General features: G+C 58.6%; 1 protein-coding gene across 1 annotated transcript in view; it reads left to right on the forward strand.

The window, feature by feature from the left end:
• LOC144729967 (chloride anion exchanger-like) overlaps positions 1-23393 on the forward strand; it is a 135722-nt gene that overhangs the window by 56950 nt on the left and 55379 nt on the right. The window contains 6 exon segments of the mRNA XM_078610396.1: positions 2926-2958; positions 2961-3011; positions 3014-3157; positions 6535-6787; positions 8277-8404; positions 23162-23272. Of these exon segments, the coding sequence (XP_078466522.1) occupies positions 2926-2958; positions 2961-3011; positions 3014-3157; positions 6535-6787; positions 8277-8404; positions 23162-23272 (720 nt within the window).

Consider the following 23393-nt stretch of genomic DNA (forward strand, 5'->3'; position numbering starts at 1 on the left):
CTCAGAAATCACAGAATATAGATCCATCTCAGCATTCTCATCTCTGCCCTTTGTAATAAATGTTCTCTGTCTTCTCTACCGGTGCCCGCGCCTCTACGCCATACATCACCGCTCGTGCTGTCACTGCTCTGTGTATATTTTGTTATCCCCCTTCAGTTTTCCTGGCACACTCTTCGAAGCCTGCCTCCGTCTAAGCCATAGTTCGGCAACCAACCTAACAAGAATAGACTTTTCTTTTCCAATTTTGTATTTTAAAAACAACTTGAATATTTCAAAAGCTGCAAAAAAAAAAACCATCCGGCCAGTGGGTGACGAATGGTGTCCGGATTCTCCAGCGAGTCGCCCCGAACCCCCAACTCCAGTGGGCTCGCGTGGGCGACTCGCAGGATCGTAGAGAGCGACCTCGCCGACGATCTCGTCGTGAACGTCGCTTCGCAACCAAACAGCACACCCCCCCCCTCCCCACGCAGGTACAGTGGTCGGCATGGCTATTGCCCAGCAAAAAATAAAGTTACACCGCCATAGAGAGCTTCTTTCATAAGGCAGCGCTAATGAGATTGGTGAGTGACATTGCTTGCTGCCAGAGCCTCGGGAACAATTTTTGTGTAAGTGGCTGCCGAAGGGATGTATATCGAGTGGCCAAGGGGATTCGTGAAGGCCGGTAATTAAGGGGGTAGAGCATAGATCTCGCCTCTGCTGTCCAGAATTACGGGAGAGGGTGCAACTGACCCCCTCTAACCCCCCGTGCCTTGCAATCCCTTGGCCTGTACTTAATATGTGTTGAGTGCGGACGTCAGCTTGTATACTGCTGTCGCAGCCCTTCGTGTGGAACAAAACAACAACATTAACAACGATGCCCTTTAAATCTTGACTTAAAGCTTTCGTGACTGCAGGAATTCATATAATTGGGTCTTTCGGTAAAGTCACGTATAAGGGAATTAATAAAATAATAAAAATGTAACAATACAATTCTCACGACGTTTCGATTACAACACAAGCAATCATCATCAGGTGTGAAAACCACAGCAACACAATTTGAAACACGTTTCTTCTGTCTTGCTGTGGGTTTCACACCTGATGATGATGATTGCTTGTGTTGCAATCGAAACGTCGTGAGAATTGTATTGTTTAATTTGTATTATTTTATTATTTCCCTTCTACGTGACTTTACCGATAGAACCAAGAATATTAATTCCTGCAGTCACGAAAGCTTTAAATCGAAATTTAGTAGTAGTTTTTTTACCGAAAGACCCAATAATATAACGATGCCCTTTGATGTACCCCCTGCAAAGCCTCGCGGAGTCTCACGACTCCTGCTCACGAGGGCATTGGCTCACATCCGGGGTGTTTGGCGAATTCCCTCGTCGATGAGAGCGTGGCCTCCTCGTGATGCAGGAGACCTGAGAAAACCCCCACGTGCACGACGAGGCGACGGCTTCCAATGTAATAGCGCGCACGTGCGATCGCACCTCTCTGGGTCGCGTGCGGAGGCAGCGGGAGGCATTAATTATTCAGCACAGCTGTTAAAAGGACTTTCAGGTTGCAGGTCCATTCTGTTGGACCCACGTGAGGAACGCAAGAGACCAAGAGGGTCCTTGGGACATTAGCCTGCCAGTAGGGGGGCGATGATTGCTGTTGCTGTGTATGTGATCAGGTGGGGAGCGGTATTGTAGCGGTTAAACATCGCCACTGGGGAGACAAAGGCGGTCGGGCGTGGTGCTGGCCACCCAGCCCATTGTGTACCGTTCTGGCCTTCAAAGATGCTCGTTAACAGGACTTGCCCCAATAGTCTGTTCAGGCTATACGGGGGAGCTTTTTCTTTGATCAGGGTGGTGGGGAGCGGTGGTGCAGCAGTTAGCGCGCTGCGCTACGAACCTGGAGACCCGGGTTCGGTTCCCGCTCACGGCCAACACCAGTTCAGGCTATACGGGGAATCTTATCTGAACCGGTTCTGGGCCTCCCTAGGTCTACTCAGCCTAAAATGAGTACCTGGTGCGATGTGTAAACATCGCCACTAGGGAGACAAAGGCGGCCGGGCGTGGTGTTGGCCACCCGCTCGTGTGCTGTGCCGGCCTTCATAGATGCTCGCTCACAGGACTTGCCCCAACAGTCTGTTCAGGCTATACGGGGGATCTTTGTCTTTGATTAGCGTAGTGGGGAGTGGTGGTGTAGCGGTTAGCGCGATGCGTTACAAATCCGGCGATCCAAGTTCGATTTCCGCTCAAGGCCAACATCAATTGTTGATTATCTGAACCAGTCCTGGGCCTCCCCTAGGTCGACTTAGCCTCAAATGAGTACCTGGTGCGGTGTGTAAATATCGCCACTGGGGAGACAAAGGCGGCCGGGCGTGGTGATGGCCACCCACCCCCTCGTGTACGGTTTCGCCCTTCATAGGTGCTGCTCGCTAACAGCATTTTCCTCAACAGTCTGTTGAGGCTACACGGGGGATTTTTGCCTTTGTCTTTTTGATCCCAATTGAGTGAATTGCGGGGTAAAAAATAATTCGAATTTATCAAATCTGGGATCCGACACCGCCACGGGGTGGCCGAGCCTTGTGCATGACGGGGAAGCTGCCACGGTGCCTGCCAGCAGCACACCACCCAGACCCCGTCGCCCGTTCTATTCCACCTCCCGGCGCTCAGGCAGCGGGAATGACGTGGTGCGTCGCATAACTCAACCGGTAGCATTCATTGCTAACATTTTGAACGGGAGTAAGGATTACCGGTCCCTGATAACCGGTAACTGATTCTGAAAAGGGCTACCGATTTGCTTAGTTATCGTTTAACTGCTCTGGTCTAGAGTGCTCTGATTGACATGTTGTATGTACTATATGCAGAACTTCTTTCGCACCTTACGTTGCCAACCGCGCTAATCGGAGACGATGATACCCCCCCTCCCCCCCGTGTGACCTTTTTCCCACGGTAGCGTGCGAGCACCTTTCTCGTGCAGAACCTCCCTCTGCGAGCTGACAGGTGAAGGGAACGCGGTGCCGTGCGGAGCACAGAGGAGGCAGAGGGCCAGCGAGCGACGCTGCTCCGCGCTCCGGGGTTCACCGGCGTCACCCACCTTTGTCTTTCTTATCTGCCTCGCGAGTCGGGCTAAATATTGATGGAGCCAAACGGCCGCAACGCAGGAGGAGGTGGCACGGGTCACGCAGGTACGCGCCCCACCGTGTGTCCGCTGGTCACCCTCTTTGTGTGTGCGTGAACGGTGGCGCGGCGGTTAGCACACCGCGCTATGAAGGGCAGCAACCCGATTTCGATTCGCGCCGGCATCAGTGACGGATCATTTTAACCCGTGCTGGGCATTCCCTAGGTCGACTCAGCCTCAAATGAGTACCTGGTCTGTGCATAAACATCAACAATCGGGAGACAATGGCGGCCGGGCGTGGTGCTGCCCACCCACAACCGCGCGTGCCATGAGGTCCTTTCGTAGGTGCTCGCTAACAGCACGTCCCCCAACGGTCTGTTAGTGGTTACACGGGGGATCTGTGTATTGTGTACGAGTGTGTGCGCGTGTGTAGGTTACGCAGGCGAGCCGAGAGCTCACTCGGCTATCGCGGGCAGTGGCTGCCTCGTCCACGGCACCGTGTTTATTAACCAAAGTTAAACACTTCACCCCTAGTTCTTTATTTTTCAATCGCTATCTCGGGCACAGAACACGAAGAAGGAGGGAGGCTTTGGGGTCCACGCCGCTGCGGTGAGATCGGAACGGGCCGTCACATTCACGGGGCATGATCAAGATCCCCCCACCCCCCAAGCTCTGTTTGCCTTCCCAAAGGGTCAGCCGCCCGTGTTCATTGTGCCGCGATGACCCCATGTGCGACCTCTGGGCAATGCGGTGTATCAGGCACGCCGGGGACGGAATGCAGAGCGCGCGAGATAGCGCCCAGCTCCACGTGGTCTCAGTGTGGTCTCAGTGCGGAGGCGGCCCGCTCCGGGTGGTCTCAGTGTGGTCTCAGTGCGGAGGCGGCCCGCTCCGGGTGGTCTCAGTGCGGAGGCGGCCCGCTCCACGTGGCCTCAGTGCGGAGGCGGCCCGCTCCGCGTGGCCTCAGTGCGGAGGCGGCTCGCTCCGCGTGGCCTCAGTGTGCAGTTGGCCCGCTCCGCGTGGCCTCAGTGCGGAGGCGGCCAGCTCCGCGTGGCCTCAGTGCGGAGTTGGCCTGCTTCGCGTGGCCTCAGTGCGGAGATGGCCCGCTCCGCGTGGTCTCAGTGTGGAGGCGGCTCGCTCCGGGTGGTCTCAGTGCGGAGACGGGCCCGCTCCGCGTGGTCTCAGTGTGGTCTCAGTGCGGAGTCGGCCCGCTCCACGTGGTCTCAGTGCGGAGGCGGCCCGCTCCACGTGGTCTCAGTGCGGAGTCTGCCCGCTCCGCGTGGTCTCAGTGTGGTCTCAGTGCGGAGACGGGCCCGCTCCGCGTGGTCTCAATGTGGTCTCAGTGCGGAGACGGCCCGCTCCGCGTGGTCTCAGTGTGGTCTCAGTGCGGAGTCGGCCCGCTCCGCGTGGTCTCAGTGTGGTCTCAGTGCGGAGACGGCTCGCTGCGCGTGGTCTCAGTGTGGAGGCGGCCCGCTCCGCGTGGTCTCAGTGCGGAGGCGGCCCGCTCCGCGTGGTCTCAGTGCGGAGACGGCCCGCTGCGCGTGGTCTCAGTGCGGAGGCGGCCCGCTCCGCGTGGTCTCAGTGCGGAGGCGGCCCGCTCCGCGTGCCGGGTGGGGGGCCAGGAACTTGAGAAGTTTATGTAAATATGGTGGCGCACTCGGAGTTGGCCAAATGCATTGCGATAAAAGTATCACAGAGCTTGGATGATTGTTTGTAGTGCCCGGTTCTGGCTGAGGTTTGCATGAATGACACTATATGCAACTAAAACAAATAATTAACGAGGATGATGATTAATAGGGCAGTACATTGGCATGCAATACAAAGTAGAGTGTGTTTAGCTTCTGAAATACAGCTACGGTTCAAGATGCCCTGGACACATTCTGCATCTTCCGCAAAAAAAAAAATCCATCCACGCGCGATATATCTCATCTCTCATTCAGTTCCTGAAGAAGCTCCCAGCAGCTTCGGCGGAACGTCGGACACCATGCCGAAGGACTACACGCCGCTGCCCGGAATCACAATGGCGAATGACACTTTCGGCTGTCACCACGTCTCGTGGGGCCATCGGGTCGCGTCCTCCCGCTCGCTCCCGACTGCCCCTGTCTCCCGGCGTCACAGTCACTGCCCCTACCGCTGCGTCCATTGGCATGACGCGTCACCACCAGGTCGCCCCCGCACGAGGCTTTCCGTCGAGGCCCCGTAGTGAAGGGAGTCGCTCATTCTCCTGAGCTGTCCCCCCTTGTCTGGAACTCCCCTCCCCCAGCCATCCGTGCTGTCGACTCCCTGTCCATCCCTGTTCACGTCCAGGCTCAAGGCCGTCCTCTACCCTGCCCTATGACTGCATCGCCCTTCGTCTCAGTTAAATATGCCCGGTGTTTATGTGCGGTGTCCAGGGATGATGGCGCAGGTAGATGCCACATGAATCTATCATCGTAGCTAAGCGGCGGTTAAGGATTGGAACGCGTCCGAATTGACGTGCATCGAGGAGATGGCGCAATGAAATGAGTTCGAGTTGCAGGCGCGATGTGGATTGCTACATCGTAAGATGGTGAGAGGTGATGGCGGCTTGGGGAGGCAGCCATCCAGCAGTCGATTGCCCATGGCAGGTGATGTTGATTATGATGATAAATCAACAGTGAGTTCAGGTGGCTCAGTGGCAGAGACAAGCTTGCGAAGTCAAATCTTGATTTATGGGTTGACTCAGCCCATCATACTTCCGCGGTCGATACAATTAGTACCACTCTATGGTTGGTTGTTCATAGGAATGGGTAATTTCCACCACTGCCTCAGGGATGTGAACGGGAAACGAGAACCGCCTCGGAACTCATTTGAGAAAAGGAAATCAACGAGACTTTTGTTTCTTCTGACCCTGTTCAATAAACGTTGCTCTCGCAATAAATGCACCGCGCCACAAGGGAAAAGCGGGCGGCCGCTGGTGGCTACGCTTCTGCTGCTGCTGCCTGTGATCATCCCGCGCTGTGGATGCAGCAGCGGTAGCGAGGGTTCGTGGATCACCGCACCGATGTTGTTGTGACACTCCCCTTCCGGCGGGCGTCGAGGTGGTGCCGAACCCCTGGCTCGCCAGGAGAAGACGGCACAGCAAGTGGGATTATCGCCATCTGTTTCCATCTGTACGAGGATTGAGCGTTTTCCCCTCGTGTAATGCCTGGGTTTTCTCCGGGTGCTAGAGTTTCCTCCCACACGTGTATAATCAACACAACTCATCATGGATTGACTGAAAACATTTTAACAAAGAAAAGCATCAATGCAGAGGCAGGACCCTAGCAAAAAAAAGAGTCATACCACTCGTACGCGTGGCGCTGCTGAATAATTAAGCAAATGAGCTGGTCAATATACAGACATCATCACGTCGTGTGACCCGTTCACCCCACGCCGGGCTCCCACGTGCTCACGCGTGGAACGCGGCGGACGTCTCCGCTGCTGCAGGCGTCGCCGTGGCGGTCGAGGAGAACGGAGGCGCGGGGGGGAAGCGCCCGGAGGAGGAGGAGGTCGCCGGCCTTCGCCACCGCCCGCTCACCCTCGCCGTCTCGCGTCCCGTGCTCAACGTGGACGGCCTGGCGGCCCTGGCGGGGGGTGGAGCGGACGACGACAAAGACGTGGAGCAGGAGCAGGAGGAGGATGAGAAGAAGGAGAAGGGGCGAGCATCGCTCATCTCCCGCTGCCCTCGGCCCACGCCCAGGTGATGTCCACGTGGCCGCTCGAGTTCCGTGAGCGACGGCAGTGAAACGCGAACGACAAAGTTGAAAGAGAGTGAGGGGATGGCGGGTGGGGGGACCGGGGGGTTGGGGATGGTGGGGGGATCAATCACCAGAGGTCATGGGGCGGAAGAGAGAGGGGACGGGGAAGAAGAGGGCCAGGAGCATGGTGATGTTTCTGTGTTGTTGAAGATAACAAGTGTCCGTGCGTTGTTCAAGCTGATAGAATTACGGCACGACGTCGACGATGATGACAAATTATTATCATCGTCGTCGTATCACTTTGTGGAGAAGTCAACAGTAGTTGTCCTCATCGACGAACGCGCAGCCTGACATAGGAATGGGGAATTTCCATCGCTGACTCGGCGCTGTAAACGGGAGATGAAAGGTGCTACTCTGGGCGCACGTTGGGCGCCTCGTGCGCGCCTGCGACGCTCTAATTGGGTCCTCGTGGGCTCGCGACGCCTCTGAACGGCCGCCAACACTTAATCGGAGCGACGCGCAAATGGGATCTCGGCGAGAGAAACCCCTCCGGGACGGCCGCGAATTCGCTGGAAATTCCCAGATATCGCTTAATTAAAACTATAAAACGTCCGTCCGTCTGCCAAAGCCGCCAAAAAAAATTTGCATTCGTATTTTCTGCTCGGCGTCCTTTAACTTGAATATTTAATTAAGGTGATGTATAACGCGCTTAAGGGTAACGGCTCGTGCCTGACCTGTCCGTGGGGCTGGCCCGTTTCTCACCGTGAGAGACTCACCCCCCCCCCACCGTGAGAGACTCACCCCCCCACCGTGAGAGACTCACCCCCCCCCCCCCACCGTGAGAGACTCCCCCCCCACCGTGAGAGACCCCCCCCCCCACCGTGAGAGACTCACCCCCCCCCCCCACCGTGAGAGACTCACCCCCCCCCCCCACCGTGAGAGACTCACCCCCCCCCCCCACCGTGAGAGACTCACCCCCCCCCACCGTGAGAGACCCCCCCCCCCCACCGTGAGAGACTCACCCCCCCCCCCCACCGTGAGAGACTCACCCCCCCCCCACCGTGAGAGACTCACCCCCCCCCCCCCACCGTGAGAGACTCACCCCCCCCCCCACCGTGAGAGACTCACCCCCCCCCTCCACCGTGAGAGACTCACCCCCCCCCCCACCGTGAGAGACTCACCCCCCCCCCACCGTGAGAGACTCACCCCCCCCACCGTGAGAGATTCACCCCCCCACCGTGAGAGACTCACCCCCCCCCCACCGTGAGAGACTCACCCCCCCACCGTGAGAGACTCACCCCCCCACCGTGAGAGACTCACCCCCCCCCACCGTGAGAGACTCACCCCCCCCCCCCACCGTGAGAGACTCACCCCCCCCCCCCCCCCGTGAGAGATTCTTCCCTCCCCCCGTGAGAGACTCCCCCCCCCCCCGTGAGAGACGCCCTCTCTGTGTCTGGGTTTCGACTGTGTCACCACGTGTCTCTGCTGCAGGTGCTGTGGCCGAGTGGCTCGCTGCCTGCTGCCCGTGCTGGTTTGGCTGCCCCGCTACCGCCTGCGTGCCTGGTTGCCCAGCGACCTCATGTCGGGCGTGAGCACGGGCCTCGTGCAGGTGCTGCAAGGTACCCATTGTTGTGCCGATGAGTCCTGGTAAGGGTGACAGTTACACGGCTGCTCGCCCCCGGTTAAATCATGCCCATGGATTACCCATCAATGCGATGCACCGTATGCATCTCAGTGGACGTGAAATTTGTTATTTGATCTAACTTTGAAAATGTGCTCAAACTGTAATATGCAAAATCAAACATCGCCTCTGACTCGCAGTCTAACGCCCATTTGGCAGGTCGGTGATGCGTCACCGTGTGCCACACAGGGACAGCTGACTTGAGGGGGTCCCCTCGGATAAAACAGAACACTACATCTGGCTATTGTGATGGTGCGATTGTAAGACGCTGTCAGATGCCGGGGAGTTTAATCACGCGCCCTGCACAAAGAGCATGCTGGATTGTTACGATCGTTTGTCCTGCAAAGGATGAGGCAATACTGATAGGGGTTGCCACCTGTCCTGGTTTTTCCAGGGACAACTTTTTTTTGTTGAGGCGGTTATTATCCTGGGGGGGGGGGGGGTTTAGTCAGTTGTGTAATAATAACAACGATAACAATATCAACAATAATCCACCATTCCGACATTGGGAGACATTCTCCTCCCCCTCTAATCTGTTCAGGGTGTTTTTGCACTGCACAGGTGGCAACCCTGCTCCACTCGCAACCACGTGTCCCTAGGCAACCAATCTATACGTGGAGCCCCCCTGTGGAGGATCTCATCATTATCTCCAACAATCATCATCATGCAGCGTCAACATGCAGCGTCAACATGCATCATCATCATGCATCATTATGCAGCATCGTCATCTCAATCATCGTCGTCGTCATCATCATGCAGAGTCCATCCACTGCTGGATGAGGGCATCCCCACAGCGTGTGGCCAAGAAGAGTTATTTGACTATACTTCACCAAGCTGGTCAGTGCAGGTTGAAGGTGGGGAGCATAGAGGCACCGTGCAACAGTGGGTTTGTTTGTCTGCACCGTCCCCTGCTGCCCACCACGTGGCGCTGCAGATCGTCTGTGTCACACGGACTGCGCGCTGCGGTCATCAGCGCTAAGTAGGCGGCACGTGGCTCGGATTGTCCACAGTCCATAGCAACACGAGCAGTGCCGGATTAAGCTGGTGCGGGGCCTGTAACATATGTTATAAAGGGGCCCTAAATATAAAAAAATACATAAATCTTCAAACACAATTTTTAACTTGCATACGAAAATAATTGTCTTTTTTTATTTGCTATACAGCCAGATAATGAGAAATCGCTAACCTTAAACACCCAGTCGTTCATAAAAGTTGAAGGCAGTATAATATTATAGTAATAGAGCAAGTGCAGAATCACTGAACTGTAATTGATAGCTTGAAAGCATTTAGCGCGGGGGCCCTTTAAAGTGCGGGGACCGTAGCATATGTAGCTAATTTTGCTACTAGGATAATCCGGCACTGGACACGAACAAATCTGAATGTGGTGTGCTGGGCACGTACATATTTTACGGGCCACCGATTCGTTCAGAGGCGGCTGCAATGAAGCCCCAGTGGTGATTACATTTCTGAGCAATCATCCAGGCTCAAGGCCTGCTTAGCCGCCGAGATCGGACGAGATCCAGGCAATGTGGACAACTGTTTCCGTCACTGAATTAGGAATGGTTCAGTCACTGGGTTCAGACGGGGTCAGTCACTGGGTTCAGATGGGGTCAGTCACTGGGTTCAGACTGGGTCAGTCACTGGGTTCAGATGGGGTCAGTCACTGGGTTTAGATGGGGTCAGTCACTGGGTTCAGACGGGGTCAGTCACTGGGTTCAGACTGGGTCAGTCACTGGGTTCAGACGGGGTCAGTCACTGGGTTCAGACGGGGTCAGTCACTGGGTTCAGACGGGGTCAGTCACTGGGTTCAGACGGGGTCAGTCACTGGGTTCAGATGGGGTCAGTCACTGGGTTCAGACTGGGTCAGTCACTGGGTTCAGACGGGGTCAGTCACTGGGTTCAGACGGGGTCAGTCACTAGGTTCAGACGGGGTCAATCACTGGGTTCAGACTGGGTCAGTCACTGAGTTCAGATGGGGTCAGTCACTGGGTTCAGACGGGGTCAGTCACTGGGTTCAGACGGGGTCAGTCACTGGGTTCAGACGGGATCAGTCACTGGGTTCAGACGGGATCAGTCACTGGGTTCAGACTGGGTCAGTCACTGGATTCAGACGGGATCAGTCACTGGCTTCAGACTGGGTCAGTCACTGGGTTCAGACGGGGTCAGTCACTGGGTTCAGACTGGGTCAGTCACTGGGTTCAGACGGGATCAGTCACTGGGTTCAGACGGGATCAGTCACTGGGTTCAGACTGGGTCAGTCACTGGGTTCAGATGGGGTCAGTCACTGGGTTCAGATGGGGTCAGTCACTGGGTTCAGATGGGGTCAGTCACTGGGTTCAGACGGGGTCAGTCACTGGGTTCAGACTGGGTCAGTCACTGGGTTCAGACGGGATCAGTCACTGGGTTCAGACTGGGTCAGTCACTGGGTTCAGATGGGGTCAGTCACTGGGTTCAGACGGGGTCAGTCACTGGGTTCAGACGGGGTCAGTCACTGGGTTCAGACTGGGTCAGTCACTGGGTTCAGATGGGATCAGTCAAGGGGTTCACATTGGGGTCAGTCACTGGGTTCAGACGCGGTCACCGCATGCGTGGTGCTGCTTGCAGGTGCTGTGGAATTGTCGCAATTTGCGCGGACGAGATGGAGCCCCCGTTTCCGCATGCAATGATCTCTTATCCGAGACGCGAGAAGACTTGAATGGCATCCACCCTCCTCCTCAAATGACGTGGGGGGAGGGGGTGTAAATAAAGTGGAGATAACGCCAGCACAGACAGCAATTACCCAAGCCACGTGCTCGCTCGGGGATTACCGGGGACTTAGCAGACACTAGATTCTCATTAACAAAAAAACTGTCTCCTGGATTTTTTCTGAAAGCCGCTCCTCCAATTTATTATTGGACGAAAGCTACGAAAAAAGGAAGTAGAGCTGATAATAAAATAATGAGCGCGCATGCAGGCATACAAAGCCAAAAAATAGAATAACAACCCGAGTGATTTCATCTGCTCATATGCTCATTGATGCCTCTCGCTTTGTTTATTCACGGAGCTTTGCTCGCCGGATAGGCGGTTGCACGAGTGGATGGGTAGGTGGATGAGTGGATGGATGAGTGGGTTGGTGGGTGAGTAAGCGAGTGAGTGGGTGATTGAGTAGATACATGAATGGCTGAGTAGGTGAGTAAGTGGATGAGTAGGTGAGTTCTTGAGATAATGAGTGATTGGATGAGTAATTGACTGAGTGAGTGGTTGAGTTAGTGAGTGGATGAATAGGTGAGTTCGGGAGTGAATTAGTTAGAGGGTTGGTGAGTGAGCAAGTGAGTGAGTGGATGCATGAGCGAAGTCGGTGGTTGAGTAAGTGAAACGGTGGTTGTATGTGAGGTTGGTGAGTGAGCGAGCGAGCGGGAGGGTGAGTGAGTATGGATGAGTGGGTGGGTGAGCGAGTGAGTGTGTGAGTGAGTGTATGAGAAGGTGAGTTATTGAGATAATGAGTATGTAGATTAGTGAGTGATTGAGTGAGTTAGTGAGTAGGTGAGTTCTGGAGTTAATGAATGAGAGGGTTGGAGAGTGATAAAGTGAGCGAGTGGGTGGTTGAGTGAGTGAAAAGTTTGGGTGGGAGGTGGGTGAGTCAACGAGCAGGTGGATGAGTGGCTGAGCAATTGAGCTCATTAATGAGTGAATGAGTGGTTGTGTCAGCGGGTGGGCGAGTGACCGAGTGCGTGAGTTACCGATCGAATGAATGAGTGAGCTAGCCACACCGATTGACTTTCGCGTCACCGACCGAACACGTTGAGTTGCAGCAGCAGCCGGCTGCATGGCTCGTTGTGGATAGCTGTGAAGTGTCGTGCGGAACATTATTCTACCTCCGCGGGACCGCCACCCGCTTGGGAGATGGGGAGCTGAACATTTGCCGCAGCGATTAAATACTCACGGGCCAGGATAGGGGTCTCTAAAAACTCGGGTACCTCCCCCCCTCTTCCCTTTCTACCCCCCTCCTCCCTGACTTCACCCTTAGCCCTCTCCGCGGAACAAGTCGTGAGATCACAGAGACTCTTGCCTAACCACTGACGCAAGGCAACGCCTCGAGCGTGGCTGACCGGGTAGCCATGATTTGACAACGCTATGACATATATCTTACTCATTCACGATATACATCGGACGATATGTGCCATGATAATCGTATCGTCAGGTTTTACTAAATGTTCTGTCGTTGCTCATTTTGTTTTGTAAATATATGTTAGATATAATTAATATATTCTATTTAATAGATTGCATTTAACAAAAATACATGTGAAACAAAAACAAGATTATTAAAGTTGAAATTAAAGAGGTCTCATCCAGCAGGGGATTATTTTTTCTCGTCTTCATCACTCATTCGACAGTCCTATTTTCCTGCATCGCAACTTAAAGTAACCCTAGATTATTGCAATAATAGTGAATATATATTTTAGTGTATATAATGTTTTGTTTTATATACAATTCAACACGTTCATCCATAACACTGCGTGGCCTTAACAACACGGTACATATATATTAGGCAACGTTTCGGCCAATGGCCCTTCTTCACAGTACATAGGGAGGCCAGAGAAAAACGCACGTGTGCGAGGGGGCAGCACTCTATTCCCGTACGGTTGGAACAGATGGAGATTAGTCCACTTGCTGTACCGTCTTCTCCTGGTTAGCCAGGGTATGGATCCTCCAATTCATACTGGAATTTAGCAAACTTACAACATCGATATCATTGTGAAATACAATTACTGAGTTATGGGATCTCAAAAATTGGCATCATATCGTATGGTAAAATTGTAAATATATTGTTAAAACTGATATCGTATCGTGACAAATTATATCGTATCGTGAACGTTTATATCATATTCTGAAAGAAAAAAAATTGTATCATATCGCGACAAATTCTATCATATCGTGAAGCACGCTCCACCCCACGTCCCATCAAGCACGCCCCACCCCACGTCCCATCAAGCACACCCCACCCCACGTCCCATCAAGCATGCTCCACCCCACGTCCCATCAAGTACGCTCCACCCCACGTCCCATCAAGCACGCCCCACCGCACGTCCCATCAAGCACACCCCACCCCACGTCCCATCAAGCACGCTCCACCCCACGTCCCATCAAGCACGCTCCACCCCACGTCCCATCAAGCACGCTCCATCCCACGTCCTATCAAGCACGCTCCACCCCACATCCCATCAAGCACGCTCCACCCCACGTCCCATCAAGCACACTCCACCCCACGTCCCATCAAGCACGCTCCACCCCACGTCCCATCAAGTACGCACCACCCCACGTCCCATCAAGCACACTCCACCCCACGTCCCATCAAGCACGCTCCACCCCACGTCCCATCAAGCACGCTCCACCCCACGTCCCATCAAGCACGCTCCACCCCACGTCCCATCAAGCACGCCCCACCCCACGTCCCATCAAGCACGCTCCACCCCACGTCCCATCAAGCACGCTCCACCCCACGTCCCATCAAGCACGCTCCACCCCACGTCCCATAAAGCACACTCCACCCCACGTCCCATCAAGCACGCTCCACCCCACGTCCCATCAAGCACGCTCCACCCCACGTCCCATCAAGCACGCTCCACCCCACGTCCCATCAAGCACGCACCACCCCACGTCCCATCAAGCACGCTCCACCCCACGTCCCATCAAGCACGCTCCACCCCACGTCCCATCAAGCACGCTCCACCCCACGTCCCATCAAGCACGCCCCACCCCACGTCCCATCAAGCACGCTCCACCCCACATCCCATCAAGCACGCTCCACCCCACGTCCCATCAAGCACGTTCCACCCCGTGTCCCATCAAGCACGCTCCACCCCACGTCCCATCAAGCACGTTCCACCCCGTGTCCCATCAAGCACGCCCCACCCCACGTCCCATCAAGCACGCCCCACCCCACGTCCCATCAAGCACGCCCCACCCCACGTCCATTCAAGCACGCTCCACCCCACGTCCCATCAAGCACGCTCCACCCCACGTCCCATCAAGCACGTTCCACCCCGTGTCCCATCAAGTACGCACCACCCCACGTCCCATCAAGCACACTCCACCCCACGTCCCATCAAGCACGCTCCACCCCACGTCCCATCAAGCACGCCCCACCCCACGTCCCATCAAGCACGCTCCACCCCACGTCCCATCAAGCACGCTCCACCCCACGTCCCATCAAGCACGCTCCACCCCACGTCCCATAAAGCACACTCCACCCCACGTCCCATCAAGCACGCTCCACCCCACGTCCCATCAAGCACGCTCCACCCCACGTCCCATCAAGCACGCTCCACCCCACGTCCCATCAAGCACGCACCACCCCACGTCCCATCAAGCACGCTCCACCCCACGTCCCATCAAGCACGCTCCACCCCACGTCCCATCAAGCACACCCCACCCCACGTCCCATCAAGCACGCTCCACCCCACGTCCCATCAAGCACGCTCCACCCCACGTCCCATCAAGCACGCCCCACCCCAGGTCCCATCAAGCACGCTCCACCCCACATCCCATCAAGCACGCTCCACCCCACGTCCCATCAAGCACGTTCCACCCCGTGTCCCATCAAGCACGCTCCACCCCACGTCCCATCAAGCACGTTCCACCCCGTGTCCCATCAAGCACGCCCCACCCCACGTCCCATCAAGCACGCCCCACCCCACGTCCCATCAAGCACGCCCCACCCCACCCCACGTCCATTCAAGCACGCTCCACCCCACGTCCCATCAAGCACGCTCCACCCCACGTCCCATCAAGCACGTTCCACCCCGTGTCCCATCAAGCACGCTCCACCCACGTCCCATCAAGCACGCTCCACCCCACGTCCCATCAAGCACGCCCCACCCCACGTCCCATCAAGCACGCTCCACCCCGTGTCCCATCAAGCACGCTCCACCCCGTGTCCCATCAAGCATGCTCCACCCCACGTCCCATCAAGCATGCTCCACCCCGTGTCCCATCAAGCACGCTCCACCCCACGTCCCATCAAGCACGCTCCACCCCGTGTCCCATCAAGTACGCTCCACCCCGTGTCCCATCAAGTACGCTCCACCCCACGTCCCATCAAGCACGCCCCACCTCACGTCCCATCAAGCACGCTCCACCCCGTGTCCCATCAAGCACGCTCCACCCCACGTCCCATCAAGCACGCTCCACCCCGTGTCCCATCAAGCACGCCCCACCCCACGTCCCATCAAGCACGTTCCACCCCGTGTCCCATCAAGCACGCCCCACCCCACGTCCCATCAAGCACGTTCCACCCCACGTCCATTCAAGCACGCTCCACCCCACGTCCCATCAAGCACGCTCCACCCCACGTCCCATCAAGCACGTTCCACCCCGTGTCCCATCAAGCACGCCCCACCCACGTCCCATCAAGCACGCTCCACCCCACGTCCCATCAAGCACGCCCCACCCCACGTCCCATCAAGCACGCTCCACCCCGTGTCCCATCAAGCACGCTCCACCCCGTGTCCCATCAAGCACGCTCCACCCCACGTCCCATCAAGCATGCTCCACCCCGTGTCCCATCAAGCACGCTCCACCCCACGTCCCATCAAGCACGCTCCACCCCGTGTCCCATCAAGTACGCTCCACCCCGTGTCCCATCAAGTACGCTCCACCCCACGTCCCATCAAGCACGCTCCACCCCGTGTCCCATCAAGCACGCTCCACCCCACGTCCCATCAAGCATGTTCCACCCCGTGTCCCATCAAGCACGCCCCACCCCACGTCCCATCAAGCACGTTCCACCCCGTGTCCCATCAAGCACGCCCCACCCCACGTCCCATTAAGCACGTTCCACCCCGTGTCCCATCAAGCACGCCCCACCCCATGTCCCATCAAGCACGCTCCACCCCGTGTCCCATCAAGCACGCCCCACCCCACGTCCCATCAAGCACGTTCCACCCCGTGTCCCATCAAGCACGCTCCACCCCACGTCCCATCAAGCATGCTCCATCCCACATCCCATCAAGCACGCCCCACCCCACGTCCCATCAAGCACGCTCCACCCCGTGTCCCATCAAGCATGCTCCACCCCGTGTCCCATCAAGCACGCCCCACCCCACGTCCCATCAAGCACGTTCCACCCCGTGTCCCATCAAGCACGCCCCACCCCACGTCCCATCAAGCACGCCCCACCTCACGTCCCATCAAGCACGCTCCACCCCACGTCCCATAAAGCACACTCCACCCCACGTCCCATCAAGCACGCTCCACCCCACGTCCCATCAAGCACGCTCCACCCCACGTCCCATCAAGCACGCTCCACCCCACGTCCCATCAAGCACGCACCACCCCACGTCCCATCAAGCACGCTCCACCCCACGTCCCATCAAGCACGCTCCACCCCACGTCCCATCAAGTACGCTCCACCCCACGTCCCATCAAGCACGCCCCACATCACGTCCCATCAAGCACGCTCCACCCCGTGTCCCATCAAGCACGCTCCACCCCACGTCCCATCAAGCACGCTCCACCCCACGTCCCATCAAGCACGCTCCACCCCACGTCCCATCAAGCACGTTCCACCCCATGTCCCATCAAGCACGCCCCACCCACGTCCCATCAAGCACGCTCCACCCCACGTCCCATCAAGCACGCCCTACCCCACGTCCCATCAAGCACGCTCCACCCCGTGTCCCATCAAGCACGCTCCACCCCGTGTCCCATCAAGCACGCTCCACCCCACGTCCCATCAAGCATGCTCCACCCCGTGTCCCATCAAGCACGCTCCACCCCGTGTCCCATCAAGTACGCTCCACCCCGTGTCCCATCAAGTACGCTCCACCCCACGTCCCATCAAGCACGCTCCACCCCGTGTCCCATCAAGCACGCCCCACCCCACGTCCCATCAAGCATGTTCCACCCCGTGTCCCATCAAGCACGCCCCACCCCACGTCCCATCAAGCACGTTCCACCCCGTGTCCCATCAAGCACGCCCCACCCCACGTCCCATTAAGCACGTTCCACCCCGTGTCCCATCAAGCACGCCCCACCCCATGTCCCATCAAGCACGCTCCACCCCGTGTCCCATCAAGCACGCCCCACCCCACGTCCCATCAAGCACGCCCCACCCCGTGTCCCATCAAGCACGCTCCACCCCACGTCCCATCAAGCATGCTCCATCCCACATCCCATCAAGCACGCCCCACCCCACGTCCCATCAAGCACGCTCCACGCCGTGTCCCATCAAGCATGCTCCACCCCGTGTCCCATCAAGCACGCCCCACCCCACGTCCCATCAAGCACGCTCCACCCCGTGTCCCATCAAGCACGCTCCACCCCGTGTCCCATCAAGCACGCTCCACCCCACGTCCCATCAAGCATGCTCCACCCCGTGTCCCATCAAGCACGCTCCACCCCACGTCCCATCAAGCACGCTCCACCCCGTGTCCCATCAAGTACGCTCCACCCCGTGTCCCATCAAGTACGCTCCACCCCACATCCCATCAAGCACGCTCCACCCCGTGTCCCATCAAGCACGCTCCACCCCACGTCCCATCAAGCATGTTCCACCCCGTGTCCCATCAAGCACGCCCCACCCCACGTCCCATCAAGCACGTTCCACCCCGTGTCCCATCAAGCACGCCCCACCCCACGTCCCATTAAGCACGTTCCACCCCGTGTCCCATCAAGCACGCCCCACCCCATGTCCCATCAAGCACGCTCCACCCCGTGTCCCATCAAGCACGCCCCACCCCACGTCCCATCAAGCACGTTCCACCCCGTGTCCCATCAAGCACGCTCCACCCCACGTCCCATCAAGCATGCTCCATCCCACATCCCATCAAGCACGCCCCACCCCACGTCCCATCAAGCACGCTCCACCCCGTGTCCCATCAAGCATGCTCCACCCCGTGTCCCATCAAGCACGCCCCACCCCACGTCCCATCAAGCACGTTCCACCCCGTGTCCCATCAAGCACGCCCCACCCCACGTCCCATCAAGCACGCCCCACCTCACGTCCCATCAAGCACGCTCCACCCCACGTCCCATAAAGCACACTCCACCCCACGTCCCATCAAGCACGCTCCACCCCACGTCCCATCAAGCACGCTCCACCCCACGTCCCATCAAGCACGCTCCACCCCACGTCCCATCAAGCACGCACCACCCCACGTCCCATCAAGCACGCTCCACCCCACGTCCCATCAAGCACGCTCCACCCCACGTCCCATCAAGTACGCTCCACCCCACGTCCCATCAAGCACGCCCCACCTCACGTCCCATCAAGCACGCTCCACCCCGTGTCCCATCAAGCACGCTCCACCCCACGTCCCATCAAGCGCGCTCCACCCCACGTCCCATCAAGCACGCTCCACCCCACGTCCCATCAAGCACGTTCCACCCCATGTCCCATCAAGCACGCCCCACCCACGTCCCATCAAGCACGCTCCACCCCACGTCCCATCAAGCACGCCCCACCCCACGTCCCATCAAGCACGCTCCACCCCGTGTCCCATCAAGCACGCTCCACCCCGTGTCCCATCAAGCACGCTCCACCCCACGTCCCATCAAGCATGCTCCACCCCGTGTCCCATCAAGCACGCTCCACCCCACGTCCCATCAAGCACGCTCCACCCCGTGTCCCATCAAGTACGCTCCACCCCGTGTCCCATCAAGTACGCTCCACCCCACGTCCCATCAAGCACGCTCCACCCCGTGTCCCATCAAGCACGCCCCACCCCACGTCCCATCAAGCATGTTCCACCCCGTGTCCCATCAAGCACGCCCCACCCCACGTCCCATCAAGCACGTTCCACCCCGTGTCCCATCAAGCACGCCCCACCCCACGTCCCATTAAGCACGTTCCACCCCGTGTCCCATCAAGCACGCCCCACCCCATGTCCCATCAAGCACGCTCCACCCCGTGTCCCATCAAGCACGCCCCACCCCACGTCCCATCAAGCACGCCCCACCCCGTGTCCCATCAAGCACGCTCCACCCCACGTCCCATCAAGCATGCTCCATCCCACATCCCATCAAGCACGCCCCACCCCACGTCCCATCAAGCACGCTCCACGCCGTGTCCCATCAAGCATGCTCCACCCCGTGTCCCATCAAGCACGCCCCACCCCACGTCCCATCAAGCACGTTCCACCCCGTGTCCCATCAAGCACGCCCCACCCCACGTCCCATCAAGCACGCCCCACCTCACGTCCCATCAAGCACGCTCCACCCCACGTCCCATAAAGCACACTCCACCCCACGTCCCATCAAGCACGCTCCACCCCACGTCCCATCAAGCATGCTCCACCCCACGTCCCATCAAGCACGCTCCACCCCACGTCCCATCAAGCACGCACCACCCCACGTCCCATCAAGCACGCTCCACCCCACGTCCCATCAAGCACGCTCCACCCCACATCCCATCAAGTACGCTCCACCCCACATCCCATCAAGCACGCCCCACCTCACGTCCCATCAAGCACGCTCCACCCCGTGTCCCATCAAGCACGCTCCACCCCACGTCCCATCAAGCACGCTCCACCCCACGTCCCATCAAGCACGCTCCACCCCACGTCCCATTAAGCACGTTCCACCCCGTGTCCCATCAAGCACGCCCCACCCACGTCCCATCAAGCACGCTCCACCCCACGTCCCATCAAGCACGCCCCACCCCACGTCCCATCAAGCACGCTCCACCCCGTGTCCCATCAAGCACGCTCCACCCCGTGTCCCATCAAGCACGCTCCACCCCACGTCCCATCAAGCATGCTCCACCCCGTGTCCCATCAAGCACGCTCCACCCCACGTCCCATCAAGCACGCTCCACCCCGTGTCCCATCAAGAACGCTCCACCCCGTGTCCCATCAAGTACGCTCCACCCCACGTCCCATCAAGCACGCTCCACCCCGTGTCCCATCAAGCACGCTCCACCCCACGTCCCATCAAGCATGTTCCACCCCGTGTCCCATCAAGCACGCCCCACCCCACGTCCCATCAAGCACGTTCCACCCCGTGTCCCATCAAGCACGCCCCACCCCACGTCCCATTAAGCACGTTCCACCCTGTGTCCCATCAAGCACGCCCCGCCCCATGTCCCATCAAGCACGCTCCACCCCGTGTCCCATCAAGCACGCCCCACCCCACGTCCCATCAAGCACGTTCCACCCCGTGTCCCATCAAGCACGCTCCACCCCACGTCCCATCAAGCATGCTCCATCCCACATCCCATCAAGCACGCCCCACCCCACGTCCCATCAAGCACGCTCCACCCCGTGTACCATAAAGCATGCTCCACCCCGTGTCCCATCAAGCACGCCCCACCCCACGTCCCATCAAGCACGTTCCACCCCGTGTCCCATCAAGCACGCCCCACCCCACGTCCCATCAAGCACGCCCCACCTCACGTCCCATCAAGCACGCTCCACCCCGTGTCCCATCAAGTACGCTCCACCCCACGTCCCATCAAGCACGCCCCACCTCACGTCCCATCAAGCACGCTCCACCCCGTGTCCCATCAAGCACGCTCCACCCCACGTCCCATCAAGCACGCTCCACCCCACGTCCCATCAAGCACACTCCACCCCACGTCCCATTAAGCACGCTCCACCCCACGTCCCATCAAGCACGCTCCACCCCACGTCCCATGAAGCACACTCCACCCCACGTCCCATCAAGCACGCTCCACCCCACGTCCCATCAAGCACGCTCCACCCCACGTCCCATCAAGCACGCTCCACCCCACGTCCCATCAAGCACGCACCACCCCACGTCCCATCAAGCACGCTCCACCCCACGTCCCATCAAGCACGCTCCACCCCACGTCCCATCAAGCACACCCCACCCCACGTCCCATCAAGCACGCTCCACCCCACGTCCCATCAAGCACGCTCCACCCCACGTCCCATCAAGCACGCCCCACCCCACGTCCCATCAAGCACGCTCCACCCCACATCCCATCAAGCACGCTCCACCCCACGTCCCATCAAGCACGTTCCACCCCGTGTCCCATCAAGCACGCTCCACCCCACGTCCCATCAAGCACGTTCCACCCCGTGTCCCATCAAGCACGCCCCACCCCACGTCCCATCAAGCACGCCCCACCCCACGTCCCATCAAGCACGCCCCACCCCACGTCCATTCAAGCACGCTCCACCCCACGTCCCATCAAGCACGCTCCACCCCACGTCCCATCAAGCACGTTCCACCCCGTGTCCCATCAAGCACGCCACACCCACGTCCCATCAAGCACGCTCCACCCCACGTCCCATCAAGCACGCCCCACCCCACGTCCCATCAAGCACGCTCCACCCCGTGTCCCATCAAGCACGCTCCACCCCACGTCCCATCAAGCATGCTCCACCCCGTGTCCCATCAAGCACGCTCCACCCCACGTCCCATCAAGCACGCTCCACCCCGTGTCCCATCAAGTACGCTCCACCCCGTGTCCCATCAAGTACGCTCCACCTCACGTCCCATCAAGCACGCTCCACCCCGTGTCCCATCAAGCACGCTCCACCCCACGTCCCATCAAGCACGCTCCACCCCGTGTCCCATCAAGCACGCCCCACCCCACGTCCCATCAAGCACGTTCCACCCCGTGTCCCATCAAGCACGCCCCACCCCACGTCCCATCAAGCACGTTCCACCCCACGTCCATTCAAGCACGCTCCACCCCACGTCCCATCAAGCACGCTCCACCCCACGTCCCATCAAGCACGTTCCACCCCGTGTCCCATCAAGCACGCCCCACCCACGTCCCATCAAGCACGCTCCACCGCACGTCCCATCAAGCACGCCCCACCCCACGTCCCATCAAGCACGCTCCACCCCGTGTCCCATCAAGCACGCTCCACCCCACGTCCCATCAAGCATGCTCCACCCCGTGTCCCATCAAGCACGCTCCACCCCACGTCCCATCAAGCACGCTCCACCCCGTGTCCCATCAAGTACGCTCCACCCCGTGTCCCATCAAGTACGCTCCACCCCACGTCCCATCAAGCACGCTCCACCCCGTGTCCCATCAAGCACGCTCCACCCCACGTCCCATCAAGCATGTTCCACCCCACGTCCCATCAAGCACGCTCCACCCCACGTCCCATCAAGCACGTTCCACCCCGTGTCCCATCAAGCACGCTCCACCCCACGTCCCATCAAGCATGCTCCATCCCACATCCCATCAAGCACTCCCCACCCCACGTCCCATCAAGCACGCTCCATCCCGTGTCCCATCAAGTACGCTCCACCCCGTGTCCCATCAAGTACGCTCCACCCCACGTCCCATCAAGCACGCTCCACCCCGTGTCCCATCAAGCACGCTCCACCCCACGTCCCATCAAGCATGTTCCACCCCGTGTCCCATCAAGCACGCCCCACCCCACGTCCCATCAAGCACGTTCCACCCCGTGTCCTATCAAGCACGCCCCACCCCATGTCCCATCAAGCACGCTCCACCCCGTGTCCCATCAAGCACGCTCCACCCCACGTCCCATCAAGCACGCCCCACCCCACGTCCCATCAAGCATGCTCCACCCCACATCCCATCAAGCACGCCCCACCCCACGTCCCATCAAGCACGCTCCACCCCGTGTCCCATCAAGCATGCTCCACCCCGTGTCCCATCAAGCTGACGCTTGCTGCATTCCCCAGGATTGTTTCAATCCCGCAGCTTCCTCCTCCCCTCCCTCTCCCTCGCTCCTCACCCTCCCCGCTCTGCCCCCCCAACCTCCAGGGCTCGCGTACGCCCTGCTGGCATTGGTGCCCCCCGTGAATGGCCTCTACTCGTCCTTTTACCCCCCGCTCGTCTACTGCCTGCTCGGCACGTCCCGTCACATCTCCGTGGGTGAGGGTGGACGCCCGAATTCACTCAGCCGCGAAGTCGCTCACCTCCTCGCTCGCTCAATCATTCAGTCGCGCGCCCGCTCACCGACTCAGTCGCTCACCAAACCACTCGCTCACCTACT

Source organism: Lampetra planeri, chromosome 34 (assembly GCF_965212315.1).
Source record: "Lampetra planeri chromosome 34, kcLamPlan1.2.h2, whole genome shotgun sequence".
NCBI lineage: Eukaryota > Metazoa > Chordata > Hyperoartia > Petromyzontiformes > Petromyzontidae > Lampetra > Lampetra planeri.